Source organism: Lepidochelys olivacea, assembly GCF_965140295.1.
Source record: "Lepidochelys olivacea isolate rLepOli2 genome assembly, chromosome: 11".
NCBI lineage: Eukaryota > Metazoa > Chordata > Testudines > Cheloniidae > Lepidochelys > Lepidochelys olivacea.
Window position 1 is genome coordinate 43,526,552 of NC_140421.1, and position 15,639 is coordinate 43,542,190.

The 15,639-nt window shown below is 41.2% G+C and overlaps 1 protein-coding gene across 3 annotated transcripts in view; it reads right to left on the reverse strand.

The window, feature by feature from the left end:
• The window catches only part of LNPK (lunapark, ER junction formation factor), an 85,067-nt gene extending 70,271 nt beyond the window's left edge, over positions 1-14,796 (reverse strand). For 2 of the 3 annotated variants that reach the window (XM_084643988.1, XM_084643986.1), the window contains exons 1-4: positions 14,707-14,796; positions 9,313-9,402; positions 4,602-4,646; positions 2,794-2,981 (exon numbers count right to left, since the gene is read on the reverse strand). In XM_084643988.1, the coding sequence (XP_084500114.1) occupies positions 2,794-2,981; positions 4,602-4,646; positions 9,313-9,339 (260 nt within the window). In that variant the 5' untranslated portion in view covers positions 9,340-9,402; positions 14,707-14,796. The remainder of the gene's footprint in view (positions 1-2,793; positions 2,982-4,601; positions 4,647-9,312; positions 9,403-14,706) is intronic. The other variant, XM_084643987.1, reaches the window with a different exon arrangement.
• Between the last annotated feature and the right edge of the window lie 843 nt (positions 14,797-15,639).

Sequence of the window (15,639 nt, forward strand, 5' to 3'; positions counted from 1 at the left end):
GTGGCACTTATTCTCTATAAAGTGATGAGACAATGATGCATCATGTGTCTGTAGAGTCTTAAATTGTTTTGGAGAGTATGCTATAAACCCAGAAGCATTATTTCCTTTAACCATTATTTATTTTTTCCCCAAGTCAAGTTTCTTTCCCGCACCACCTAGTGCTATATGTTGAGCAATCAGATAGTGCTATTAGTATTGAAGTTTCCATTCTAAATTCTCTTTTTTAGGACTATTATGTCCACTCCAGCTCTCAAATTGAAAAGGTTAAATGAAGAATCTTGTCAATTTAATTATCAGAGAATTTAAATAATTTAAAGTTTCAGCTGAAGAAATAAGACAAAATAATTCTGAATGGAAGTAATTGCAGTTTCAAGAAGTGAGGCTTTCTTATGTGCCACTATTTTTCTCAAGTCTTCAGTTATTTAAATGTAAGTATTTCAAAGTTAAAAATGCTACATATTCCTAGAACCTAGCTCACTGTACCAGCATCGGTAACATGCTCAGACCTTGTGGAAGCGAGGTAACACAGTACTGTTAGTGAGTGACTGCAGGCTGGGGGGGTAGGGGGCAGACATTTTCTAGTTTGCTTAAGGCAGAAAAATCTCTAGAGTTAGTACTGGATGGCACCAGGCATTCAACATAGATTCACCTCTTGACTGAGAAAGAAGACATGCTGGCAGCTGCTTGCCATTCATACCTGCCAGATAAAAACTGAAGAGGACTGGGCTCAGGAGAAAAATCAGACACATCCTTCCAAGTCATAAGAGCCTAAATTTAATTTTAAACATTCATATGCTTGGTGGTTGCCTGACTCAGGATTTCATGAAAGCTTATCGTTCAAAAATGAAATGTGTACTGAACTTAGAAAAACAGGAGAACAAAATATCCATTAGAAGATCAGACTAGTAGAAGAAGACAGGCCCTTGAACAATGGCAAAACTCATTTGCTATATTTGAGTATAAGAGGGAGGCTGACATAAATAGCAGGCTAGGTAAAAAGCCTTTTTCACAATACTACCGGGGAAGGGGGGAAACCTATTCATTCTGTTTGTCAAAGCCTACTTTGAGCCTTCATTTATAGATCAGTTCAGTCAGTGTATTGCTGTACATGTATATTGATCTACATGTTTTATTTCATGAAATATATATCCATTTTCAAGTGAACATCAATATTATATAGCAAGTTAGTACATATTTATGAATAGCAAGATTACTACATGTGCAAAAAGCATTTTAAAAGACTTCTTCATGTAGTTTTGCTGTCCACAGTCTGCACAAATCAGTCTTGCTGTAATATCTGTATTAAAGCACCAAAAGGCTAAACAGACTTCATGCCTCTCCGATCCCAAAGATGATCCAAGGTGAAAATCCTGTCAAGCCTAAATTTCAGCAGGGGTAAAATCAGGGCCGGTGCAAGGATATTGTGCACCCTAGGCAAAAACTTCCACCTTGCGCCTCCCACCCACCCCTCAGTCCGGGGAGCTGCGTGCGGCAACTCCGTGCCCCAGCTCACCTCTGCTCTGCCTCCTCCCCGAGCATGCCGCTGCTTCTCCCACCTCCCAGGCTTGCGGCGCCAATCAGCTGTTTGGCATGCAAGTCTGGGAGGGAGAGAAGCAGAGCGGGGCGGTGCTCAGGGGAGAAGGTGGAGCAGAGGTGAGCTGCGGCGGGGAGTGGTTCTCCTGTGCACCACCCCCCCTCCTCGTTACTTCCTGCAGGCGGCCCTCCCTGCGACCCCCTGCCCCAGCTCACCTCCACTCCACTGCCTCCCCGGAGCGCGCTTTTGGCCGCCCCCCAACCACTTGGCACCCTAGGCGACCATCTAGTTCGCCTAGTGGTTGCACCGACCCTGGGTAAAATTTGAAACTAAACACAAAACGTTGAAAACAAGACACTTTACAAGCAAAGTAATCAGTTCAAGCAAACAGAACTAAAACCAACTTAGTAGCCATTTTGCCTACTCTATATTCAAAGAGTTAACAGCATCAGGGCTCCTTAACATTCTATGATAGGAAAAAACTCTATCAAGAATACTCCAGTAGAACAGCTCCTCATGTGAAACTCATCCACACGTTAAAGGGACACCATCAACTTTATTAAAAAAAAATCAATTCAACTTGAACATTTACACAGTTTTGTTAGTTGCACCTAAAATGTACTTAAACTGAAAACTTGGAACATTTTTCTTTCCCAGTTTTAGTTTTTGCATTCGCCAGCACTTTGACTACCTACAAAGTATTTTGTTTGTGCAACTCTTTCAGACAATGAGGGGAGAAATTTTTTTATAAACCTAAACAATAATAAAGCCATAAAAACAGTCCGGGAAATTTAGGAGTAGCTGTTGCACCCTAATAATTTAAATATTTTTTAAAGGACTAGATTTTGAGTTGATGATATCCCTTTAAAAACTTAGAACAGGACAAACTTATCTTCAACCCAAATGAAACGGATTTTAAGGCTGTTCAGATTTACATAACCCGAGTGAGTCTCATTCTAATAAACTAAGCATCTTCAGATGTTGACACTTTTCGAATGGAAAAATCTTTAAGTTCCACTCCAAACCCAGACCCAGCAGACATTTCCCTCACCAAAAAAACCCAAAAACAAAATAAAAAACAAAAAACCCTACACCACACTCTTCTGCCTAACTACTCAGATCTATTTTAAAGAGAAAAATCCAGCAAGTTGTGATAACTCAAGGGTTGACAAAAACAAACCCAAGGCCCTGCTGAGATTCACTTTCCACTTCCTTTCAACAAAGAGACAGCAGTTAGGAAAAAGGCATATTTTACTTACATCAATGGAAATGCAAAAAATGGAAGCATCATAATCAGCCTTGCTGTCCATTCATCAGGAAGATACCACAAATATACAATTAAACAAGTAATAAGATAAAGAATTGATGAGTAGAGAAGTAGTCTTCCAACCCATAGCTTCTGTAGCCTCTGATTTTTTTCTCTAAATTCTTCTAATGCCTGGATGTCCTGTAAATAAAGGATTTTTAAGTGACTAGTGGCTGAAGGTAACGAATGCTTTATTAGGTTTGTTGAAGTTGAGCATTTCAGTATGACATCTGAAAACATTACAAAAGCAATCAGGCTTTCTGTACTTGACACTGTTTGTCCAACAAATCTAACAGTGTTCATAGCATGAACTACACCTTAATACATTGGCCGTGGCATGGACCACCTGCCCTTCATTCATGAGCAGATAACATTCCTTGGGCAACTACAGCAACTCAAGAGTGATATTAAGAATATGTGTATTTTTAGCTGCCTTAATGAAATTTAACTTGGAAACAAGGGGGAGAACCAGCATCATGGGACCAGCCAGCTTTTTCTGATCACAGCAAAGTGTTCTGCAGTTTGAGTACTGTTGCTTTAACAGGCATCTGTGAAACTTCAAAATATGTTTTTATATTTTAATAGTACCATCTCCTGCTGTGACAAAGCTGAGCTATTGCAGCCACTTCAACTATATTTTTGTTTTAGTACTCCCTCCCATTAAGAATACAGTCCTGAATATCTTAACACTGTTTTGTTTTGTTTTTTTTGGCAGGTGGATGAATGATCTAACAGTGCTTTGTACTTTCAGTGACAACAGGATTACCCACACCTTCATTAATCTGACCAATGAAAATACTGACGGAATATTTCAAAACAGGTCATTGCTCCATAAACAGACAACTTTCACAATAGTTGACCAGAATCATACTAGATCACTGAACCGTCTCTTTAATTATTCTGTCCATGATCTTATTTTATCACTTATAATAAAAGTTGTAACACAACCTGTATTGAAGCTTTTCGAATGAGACAAATGAATAGGACTTTGTTCTAGTGACATTTTCTGGAGAATATAAAAATGAGAGCCTAAAAATTACCCTTAATTAGATTCTCCAACCAGGCCAATTTAACATTTATTTACTTTACAAGTTGTTGAAATGTAGACTTAGACTATAAGTTATGTAGCTATTTCTTGAGGAAGTGCTAATATTCAAAATCATTTAATGTTGGGGTTCTGCTCTCTACTTTCCTTCTCCTGAAGCTCCAAGTCTCTAGTACATCAATGCTCAAGTCTGGAATCAGCACCATTATAATTTTAATTCCATTACAAATAGGCTTGGAAGGATTTGATTTTTTTTTTTAAATCCGTAAACGTTGATTTCACCGTATGCACACAAACCAAAAAAAAAAAAATATTTCCATTGACAATCAAAATAAACAGACAGGCAAAGCAAAAAAATGCTGCTTAAGAACTTAGATTTTGATTTAATGATATTTACTTTGTATATATTGACATGTGTGTTTTAATGGTTATTAAGCTTTAACTTTCTGAATCTCTCCACTGAGATTAAATAATTATTGCCTGATCCCCCGCCGATAACTTCCTGCAACTACAAAGATTTAAATAACATGATAAAATTCTAAAAAAAAGTTAAAATTGAATTCTGCCAACCCTAATTAAAAATGTACATAACCTCCTCTCCTAACACCCCCCCACCCATTTGTTACAAGCTTGGTGATTTTAAAAAACTGCCCAGATGTTAGATGTCTATTTCTAAAGTAAATAGAACAGGAATAGTGCAGAGGCAAAATACATACCTTATCAATTTTCTCCAACACTTCTACTGTCGAAGCCTTTGCCTGCTTTCGGGGAGGGAAAAGAGGTGTCATCGAACTCTACAGTGATACCCAAGATATTCTGTTTACAACATACTGCCAGCAGTATTTATATGTGACAACAGATTAAGGTGTTTTCATTCAAAACCAACAAATGAAATGTACTTTTACTTTGTACTCATTTTAATTGACTAGTTATCCACTTTCCGTGCACATTTCCTGCTGACATTAGCTGCTTATAAAGGCTCCTCTCCTAAGCCCCACACTAACAAGGATGTGCACCCTGCCAGCAGACCTAGTACAAAGACCTGGTCTACACTACAGAGGTAGGTCCACGTAAGGCAGCTTATGTTGACCTAATTACGTCAGTGTACACACTACAGCCTTGTCCCGCTGATGTAAATGCCCTACTACACCGACATAATAACTCTACCTCCACAGGAGGTGTAGAGCTTATGTTGGTGTAGTCAGGGAGACAGTGTCTGTGTAGACACTGTGTTACTTACATTGGCTGTTGGCTGTCTTGTCCATTTCAGGGCTAGGTGCTGGAGCCCTGAAATGGGCAAGAAAGCCAGGCAGCTAGAATCCAGCTGCCCCCAGCTGTCTGCCAGGCTACACCTGCCTTGCTCCCCACCCAGCTAGCCTCTGCTCCTGGTGGGGAGCGGCACAGAGCTGAAAGCCCTTGCTCTCAACCCCACCCCACAGTTAGTTGAAGCACTCCTTGGGAGGACATCCACCACCAAGAGAAGGAGGGTACCGTGGTGGTTGATGTCCATGCTAATTACTGTGGGGCTGGAAGTCGAGCTAACATACATTGACTTAAGTCTGTAATGTAGACATTCCCTTAGAATATGGGTTCTCAAACTTATTGCACCACGAACTGCTTCTGACAACAAAAATTACTACAGGACCCCAAGACAGGGGATTGAAGCCTGAGCTCGCCCAAGCCCAGCTGCCCCGGACTCCACCCCTGCTCTCTCTCCCCACAGCAGCACCTGGGATAAGGGGGAGAGGTGCCTCTCCCTGGCCACAGCAGGTTCGCGGCAGGGTCGGGTCGGTTCTGGGGGAGGGGCACCTGTCCCCAAGCTGTGGCAGGTCCAGGAACGGACTGGGGCAGGGCCTGGGGAGGAGCAACTATCCCCTGGCTACAGCAGGTCTGGGGAGGGGTGCCTCAGCAGGTCTGGGGCTTGGGGAGAGGAACCTCTCCCAGTTGCAGCCCTGAGCACCTGCGTGGTGCTTAATAGGCAGCTGTACTGCCGTGCAGCTTAGAGGGAACTTAGCTTGCTGCATCAGTTATGAAAGTAAAAAAAAAAAACTGGTTGAGCTCCAGCACCTAATTGCTTGAGCCCCAGCAACTTTTTAATCATAAATTAAGAACTCAGCTGCTGTGCAGGAGAGCTGCCCTTCGTTGTTCTCTGGGTCTCACCTTTCCCCTACCCACTTCCAGTGCTAGTGATCTGGTGTACACACACAGCGGCAATAAGGAGGGAGGTAGATGAGACTTGGAGGAAGACAGAGAGAGGGGGTACATGTGAAAGGAAGAACACCTGTGGAGGATCTGAAGCTATTATGAATGTAGGATATGGAATAAATGAGGAGAGGAAATATATTGATGAATGAAACAAGGGAGGAGATGTGAACAGCAGAGACCAACCTGACATTCCAACAAAAAAGTCACGTGAACATTGCTGCCTATGTGTATTTGTTTTAAATAAAAATTACTAGCAACTGCAAACAGAATATTTTCACCTCCCAGGAGGATTTCTTTCAGGAATAGAGTCCATCTTCCAAAACACTGAGTTTTGAGAAAAGAAGATACATCTCAACCTGTTCATTATCTTTTTTGGTTCCCCCTCAAACTCACGTAGAGGTGTCAGCCAGATGGCACAACATGAGCAGGAAAGTTATATTTTACCCGTAAGGGCCTGGTAAAACATCCATTATACAAATTTGACAGGTTAAATCTTTAGAGGACTAGATTTATGCAGTATTTTTTGGTTAAAAACTCAAGACATTCTTTGGGCATGCAACACATATGAGAAATATACAGTGAATTTAGGTGAGCTGTAAATAGTTTGCAGTTTACAAGTGTTTTGTAAAGAAAGCTTTCACACACTCAGATATGCTAAAAAACCAAGAACAAACTAGACTATGGAACTTACTCCCGCAAGAGGCAAGAATGACCAGACTTCACCATTCATGTATTTGACCTCGCTTTGCCATAAGTTCCTCACACATCCCAACAACAAATGTATAAACTAAAGATACTAGTTTTCCTGCAGAATGGGACGGAAGGGAGATTTACCTCTATTTTTAAATATTTGCTAGACACTCTTAAACTAGTACATACATCTAGACAAATAAAGAATGATACTCTCCTTGATTGATTCACTAGTACCTAGGTTAAAAGGCTCAGGAACAGCAACCAAATCACAATCTGTTATGTACTGTTAGCACTGGATCAGGATAGATGTAAGTGATTATCAGATCTAGAAAGGGACTTCTGAAGGAATCCCTGAGGTGACAGTCATCTTCACCACATTTCTAACTATTAGAAATTCAAAGCAAGGTCCAAAGGCAGGACAAAGAAAGCAATAAAAGCTAAGTAAGGCACAAAACAGCCTATTAGTAAGGACATGCCCTAAAAGAAAAGGAGTACTTGTGGCACCTTAGAGACTAACCAATTTATTTGAGCATGAGCTTTCGTGAGCTACAGCTCACTTCATCGGATGCATGCCGTGGAAACTGCAGCAGCAGTCTGCTGCAGTTTCCACGGCATGCATCCGATGAAGTGAGCTGTAGCTCACGAAAGCTCATGCTCAAATAAATTGGTTAGTCTCTAAGGTGCCACAAGTACTCCTTTTCTTTTTGCGAATACAGACTAACACGGCTGTTACTCTGAAACCTGTTGACATGCCCTAAGTGGATTCTGAACCCAGGCCTAATCAGTTATACAGTTTTCCATTTGGGTAGCATGACCAATGTTTATTTGGTTATTGGTTTTCAATCAGCACATAGATGATTACTAGAAATTTCAGACTCAGAACAGTTTTTTGACCAAAGTATCATGAACAAATACTAACAAATTTATTTGGGCATAAGCTTTTGTGGGCTAAAACCCATTTTGCTGGATGCATGCAGTGGAAAATACAGGGGGGAAGATATACATGAACATGAAAAAATGGATGTTGCCATACCAACTATAACAACACTAATCAATTAAGGTGGGCTATTATCAGCAGGAGAAGAAGAAAAAAAACTTGTAGTGATAATCAGGATGGATGATGTCTTCATCATCTGGACCCATGAAAAAAAGCCCTTGAGGAATTCCATCATGATTTCAACAATTTCCATCCCACCATCAACCTCAGCCTGGACCAGTCCACACAAGAGATCCACTTCCTGGACGCTACAGCACTAATAAGTGATGGTCACATAAATACCACCCTGTACTGGAAACCTACTGACCGCTATACTTACCTACATGCCTCCAGCTTTCATCCAGACTGCATCACACGATCCATTGTCTACAGCCAAGCTCTAAGATACCTACTCCAGGACAGGCCCAACAAAGAAAGTAACAGAACGCCATTAGCCGTCACTTTCAGCCCTGAACTAAAACCTCTTCAGCACATCATCAAGGATCTACAACCTATCCTGAAGGACGACCCATCACTCTCACAGATCTTGGGAAACAGCCCAGTCCTAGCTTATAGATAATCCCCCAACCTGAAGCAAATACTCACCAGCAACCACACACCACACAACAAAAACACTAACCCAGGAACCTATCCTTGCAACAAAGCCCGTTGCCAACTCTGTCCACATATCTATTCAAGGGACATCATCATAGGACCTAATCACATCAGCCACACCATCAGAGGCTCGTTCACCTGCACATCTACCAATGTGATATATGCCATCATGTGCCAGCAATGCCCCTCTGCCATGTACATTGGCCAAACCAGACAGTCTCTACGCAAAAGAATAAATGGATGCAAATCAGACGTCAAGAATTATACCATTCAAAAACCAGTCGGAGAACACTTCAACCTCCCTGGTCACTCAATTACAGATTTAAAAGTCGCAATACTCCAACAAAAAAACTTCAGAAACCGACTCCAATGAGCAACTGCAGAATTGGAACTAACTTGTAAACTGGACACTATTAAATTAGGCTTGAATAAAAACTGGGAGTGGAGGGGTCATTACAGAAAGTACAAACTATTTCCCCATCCTAATTTTTCCCCTACTGTTACTCACACCTTCTTGTCAACTGTTGGAAATGGGCCATCCTGATTATCACTACAAAAGTTTTTTCTCCTGCTGATAATAGCTCACCTTAATTGATTAGTCTCATTACAGTTGGTATGGCAACACCCATTTTTTCATGTTCTCTGTGTATATATCTATCTTCCTACTGTATTTTCTGCTGCATGCATCCGATGAAGTGGGTTTTAGCCCACAAAAACTTATGCCCAAATAAATGTGTTAGTCTAAGGTGCCACAAGTACTCCTCATTCTTTTTGCTGATACAGACTAACTCGGCTACCACTCTGAAACCTATGAACAAATACAGAATTCTATTCTAAACCATATCAAATTATTCAGAAAAGAATATTTCAGACTTACAAGTATTTTAGTCTCCTGAACTATCTGTAAAGATTTTTATATCATAACAAGATTTACTTACCCTCCATCGGGAAACTAATCCACCCATTTTTTAATTTGTGGAAATAGGTTGACTTGGTTGCTTATAACAATCTTCTGATGGAATTCACAGCTAGAAGTAAAGCATTTCTGTTTAAGAATACGCCAAAAGTACATTTTAAGATGTTTAAGGTGATATTTCACAATTGCATTCTAGAATATAAATTAAGTAACACTGCATATGGGTGTCTATCATCTCCAAATTCTTCACATACTCCTTCACTCCAGCCACCAGTTTTAGAACCTCTTTGTATTGTTAAGTCATTCTACTAAGTAGCTTACCAAGATTGTGGGCAAGTTTATGTTTTGTTTTGGAGATATCTATCTACAAGTAAAATACAAAACAACTAGTACTCAGAGCCCTTGTCTTCATTTAAGTACCACAAATGTTATAATTTAGCAAATGAGAATGATTTAAGTGCCATGTAATTTAATTAGCCGTACATTAATTTCAACTGCAGATTATTTAAAATTCAGACCACGTTAAAAAAAATCTAAAATTGTCAAATTCAAATTTAATGTGAATTGAATGCTCTTGTGAAGTGTCAGATTGGCCTCTCTTTATGCCCAGAATATATACAATCCAGACAGCAGCAGTGCAATGGCCTTTAATACTTCTAATGGTGCAGCGATAGGTCAGTCTCCAGGTCCAGCTGTCTGCCAAGACTGACAAGGATTCCGATCAGCAAAAATCATAATGTGGATGCTTCACAGAAAAATGGAATAACCACCAAGTTACTTCAGAGACCAATGAACAGCAATCATAAACCAACAACCTTCAGCCACGAGCTTGCCCAGATGGGTTCACACAGAATTTACAGATGATAGATTACATATTTTACTACCATTTCAGTCCCTCAATTTAGAATTTTTACCTATAAATAAGTGAGAAAAAAAAGTTACAAATTCCTATTTGTAATAACCAGAGATTCTAGAAAGCCATTTGCCATGGAAAAACGTGGAATTTGCATTTTTACAGAGAATCTTTCATTTTTACATTTTGTAAAAAAATAAACGTCTGTGTATATGTATATGTGTATATTTATACATACACATACCATATCTATATATACCAGAACCCCATTTATCCGAACCTCCATTATCCATCTCTCCATATTAACAGAGCCAGCAGCTGCCCCGCGCTGACAATGACTGGGGCTTGGGCACCTCTGGTTCAGTTAATACAAGGAGGCAAATAATGGAGGCTCAGCTAAATGGGGTTCTGCAGTCTATCAATAAAACATTATGTTCAACAGATAACTATATATCAAGGCTAGGGAAACTACAGTTCAGCATTTCATTTTAATTGTGGGAAACACTGGGATTTTTATGGTTTTTATCAGATAATTTTTTTTTTAAATCTCAGAAAACTAGGATCCCTGTTAATAATAATAATCCCAACCAAAAAACAAGGGTTGTACCAAGTCTTTTGAACTAAGGAGATTGAAGTAACACTGTCTTTAAGAGAAAAAATCCTTCATTTTAGCAGAGGTATTAAAATTACCATTACTAATTATCTTTGGCCAAATTAAAGATACAGAAACTCCATCTAGATCCAGATTTCTTCTCAAAAAGTTTAAGAGGTTGTCAGAACAAGGTAATAACACAGTACACATAGCCACAGCAGTATTAGCTGTAGTGAGTGCTAAGTAACTCTTTCACCATTTAAGAAAACCAAAAATTTCCATGGAAGCCAGAACTATGAGAATGCAGTTAAGTCTTATGATTCTGAAAACAATCCTTAAAGATGCTGAGAAAAATCAGTATTTGAACTACTGCAAATTAAAGCAAAGAACAGATGGACAGATCAACGTTGCTGCTGCCAGATGACTAATCAAGAGGGGTGAGCTGCAGACAGGGAAAAGCACAAATACTTTCTGGGTCCCTTAGATTTACCCTGTGGATAGCCACTTCTACAACAAAGTTCACAATGAAAGAATAATCTATTTGTTTTAATGCTAAAAAACGTTTTGTTAAAGTTTATATAACATCTACTTGGCAGTCACATGTAAGGCGGTGTATGCCAAATATGTATTATATGTTTGGACCATTCTGAGCAGACACTTTGCTCTTGAACACTTTTAAAAAGAGATGCCGTTTTTGTTGCAAAAAAAAAGAAGGGCTAAGCTACAATGTGTCTAATTACTCACCAGAAAGTTTGCATTCTTTAAAAGGACAAAACCAATCTCAATGTATATATTTAACTTGGCCTTATTAGTATCACTTGTCTATTTTGAAACTTATTTGGCAAATATCTGTGAAAGAAAGCAGTCTTGTCAAAATGTGGGTATGGACACGTTCATATGGACTAGAAATGTGACTTGCTTTACATGTACTATTCTGAAAAATCAGACATTTTTAAAGGAATGATATTTGATATGAACAGCTAAATTAGGAAAGCAAGTAAATTTCCTATTCTTTATTTATATGCCATGTATTATATTTGAAAGACTAAGCATTCCCCATTGTTTTGGTTTGCACATGAAGTACATTAGCTGCCAGCCCTTCCAGTACCACTCTTCTTCCCCCATGTCTTTCTTCTGCAGCTCTTTCACAAACAACCACAGGACAGATTTCCTCCAGCTCCTCCATAAATAGAATATCCAAGGGCCTCTTGCTCACTCTACTTCACATCACTTCTCTCTCTCACACACACGTGCACACCATTAACATCCTAATATCTATCCTGACAAAACTTCCCCTTTCCTAGGCCTCTTTCCTTCTCATGCCCTTGCCAATAGCAAGTTACAGCTTATTTCTGCCTCTCTATGTCTCCACCAGCATGAGCAGAGTTCCTCTTTTCACTCTGATTGTCAGTGCTGTGATAGAACCTTCCATAAATATCACCACATATTACTGAAAATGCAACTGTGTTACCATGTGCAGTATTTGCTATCCCAATGTGGCAAAGCAATAATTTAAATGTCCAAAGCTTATCATTTAAGATAAAAGTTATGTGGAAACATTTTATAGTCAATTCCTAAATTGAGAGATTAAATATGTTGACAGTATTGCTTCAACCAGAGAAACTAGCTTCTGTACATTGCTTTATAGTAATCAAGAAAATCTATGTGAAAACTGAATGGTTGGGAAAATTAAAGGGCTGAATGAGGCAGAAGGGAAAGTTTTAGGTTAAGCTTTCTTTCCTTTATTTATTTTTAAGGGAAGTTGACCAGTCAACTACTGAGCAGGAAGCCCCATCTCTATAAAACAACTCTAGGAAAAACTAGCAAAAATCAGAGGAATATTTGCATGCTTAATTTGGTGTTCTGCTAAACTTGTTACAACAATTGTGCAATTACAGATTGCTTTCTTCAGGTAAGACTGAAATATGAGCATTTTGTCTTACTTTAGAACTCAAATAGAACCCTAACCTTAAAGCAAAGATGACAAAAGTGTCAGACCCTCCAACAGCCATTCAAGAAAAAATGGTATCAAAAATTATATGGAAAGTCCTATTTTCAGCTTCAGATTTCTCCACACTACTATAATAAATAGGAGTTTTGTAAAATGCAGGTGATCTCAAAAAATGAGTTGAGATCCTTTAATTTTGCAACCTGAAACACTTATGTACAATATTCTCAAAATTTAAAGTCACCTCAATTCAGATAATATACAAAAGGGATTAATGACTATTAAGAGTTTACAAAACTGTATGTAAGACATTCTATTAGATGATTGCAAGGATTTTTTCCCCCTTCAATAGTATACATAAACAATTGTTTGCAGTCTTCATGACAAAACCATTTTCACCCAGAATTCATTGATGCTTTCTCTTGGCAGTTCATTGCCAATGCAACAACTACAACTGAAAAATGTGGAAGCCCATTTTGAAAGTCAGATCCAGAATTAGACAGCTTGATTCAGTTGATTCCATTCTCTAAATCCAAATAAAATCTTTTAAAGACACCGTTAACTAACAAAATATAATCCTCGTAGCCTTGATTAAAAAGCCCCAAAATGCTTTGTAATTAGAATCACATAATATGATTTGATCTTTATTCCAGCTTTTTTTGAAAAAAATCTTCAAGTACTATAAAAACAGTCAAGATTGCATAAAAACAGTTGATGTGTTCAAATATGGTGGTGCCTAAATCATGTTCTTAAATCTATATTATGTCATTGATTTAGGAGTCTAAGTTTTAAACATGCATTTTTGGCCAGTTTCATCATCATAATTTTTTAATTCAAGAAAGCCAACCCTGCAGAAAAGACAACTAGATGTGGAACAGCCTGAAACAATTCAAGCTTCAGGATGGATAGGCCCTGGAGACTATACTGTTCATTTTTTTATAAGTTTCCTTATCTATGTTGCAAAAACCTTAAATTACTAAACAAGTTATTAAAATCAACTCTGTTTTTCACCATTATGGCTGCCTGTTTTTGCATCCCAGTTTGAGCAATGAAAATAGACTCCTGAATTTAATTTTAGTTGTTTTTCCCCCTCAGTTTCAGGTTCTTATAGATTAGCACATGCACCAGTGCTGGGTTGCAAACCCTGTAGAGGAACATCTGCTAAAAATCTTTCTATTGATTAGTTTTTTAAATGTCATTGGAAATAAATAATGGTGTTAAGTTTTGTAAAACCTTATTTTAAAAACAGATTTAGGATCAAACTGGACTTCAAAGAGACCAATTAAGGAGTTTACTGGATTCACAGTATTGAGCCAGATATGGGAACTTCCCTACGCAATGGTATGTCACTCTGGTTGCGAAATGGTCCTTAGTAGACTATGCTTTTGATAATGAATTAAGGAGTGGTCTGGTTGAGCACTTTTTTCACTCTAGTTTTCTACAGCTGCCCATGAAAACAGTAGCCAAAAGACACTAAGGCTGCAGTGAGGCTACCTGTTCTGATATAGCTGCACTGGAAGCTAATGTAAGCTACTCGCAGCTACCTTTTGTCTGCAAATCACTTATGAAGCAGATTCCCCTAACGCTGTACCACCTGCTCCGTACTTTACAGAAGTAGGAACAAAACCAGACAGGCTTTCCCGAGGCCACCCCCACCGGCACAATGCTCGTGTGCGGGCGCAGGGAGAACAAGCTGCCGTGTCACGCTGTAGCTACCCTGTCCGACTCCCCCAGCCTCCCGGGTCACTGGGAGCTGCTTTGGCGACTGGGAACTAGCTCCCCTGAACACGACGAGACCCGCCCCCCTTCCCCAGCCCAGCCCTTGCCGGGCGCCAGGCCTGCGCGCCAGGGAGCGGGGCCGCCTGTCAAGCCGGTTGCGGGGGAAGCTCCAGGGGCAGAGCGGCGAGGACCGGGGCAAAGAGGGCACCCATCACCGGGCATCCGGGCCGCCTGGGGAACCACCCCCCGCCGGCCCGCGCAGAGCCCCGGGACGCGCTGGGTACCCGAGCAGAGCCCCCAGTACCTGCCGCGGGCCTGCCCCGCGCATCCTGCTCTCGTCTCTGCTGTCTCCCGCCGGCGCTGACTGGACCACCGGCCGCTCAGCTGCTCTCCCATCAAACACCGCGCGCCGCGCGCAGCCAATCGCCGCTCCCCGCTCCCCCTCCCCCCCCCGAGCCCGGATCACGTGACGGGGGAGCGCCGCGCAGCTGGGAGCTGTCGGGCGGCGCCGCTGCTGTGCCAACGGCCGTCAGGGCGGCGCGGGCGCCTCGAGCCCCCCGCAGGGCCCGGGCAGCGCTGGGTGTGCACCCGGCGGGGCGAGATGGCGGTTCTCTGCAAGCCCGGGGCTCCCGCACTCCGCCGCGCAGTCCGCCTGGCCTCGGAAAGGAGCCGGGAAAGCGCGGGTGGGGGTTGAGGTGTTTCTCGTCCTTCCCGCTCGTCTGAGCCGTTCGCAGCCTTGTTTCTTCGTTAAGGGAGGCGGGGTCCACGGGTCGCTGGGCGATGCACGCGTGCTCGTGTTTACAGGTCTTTGCCTGGGAATAAAGACAACGCACGTTGTTGGGCGGCTTTGTCGGCGCTCACATCTTGACAGCAGCAGCGCAGGCTTCCCCGCGCTGCCCTGCCCGTAAAATGAAACAGCTGTCAAGTGCTCTGCCCCTGCGCTTCCCGCACAGAGCCGTTTGAGGCCAGAGAACACACCTGAAGAAGAGGAAAAGACCCAGGATAATTCGGGAGAGGAATATTGATGGAGTTGTGACTGAGCAAAATTGCGGGGGAGGAATAGCTAGTTGAGGTCCTGCCGGGGAAGCAAAGGTTTGTAGAGCGCAGGGACATGGGGAACGTTGTAGGAATGGGGGCAAATAACAGCTATAGGAACATAATATATCGAGACAAAAAGATCGGGAAAGAGATGAATGAGAAGAACAAGGGGGAGAAGAGGAGAAGTGCACAGCAGAGA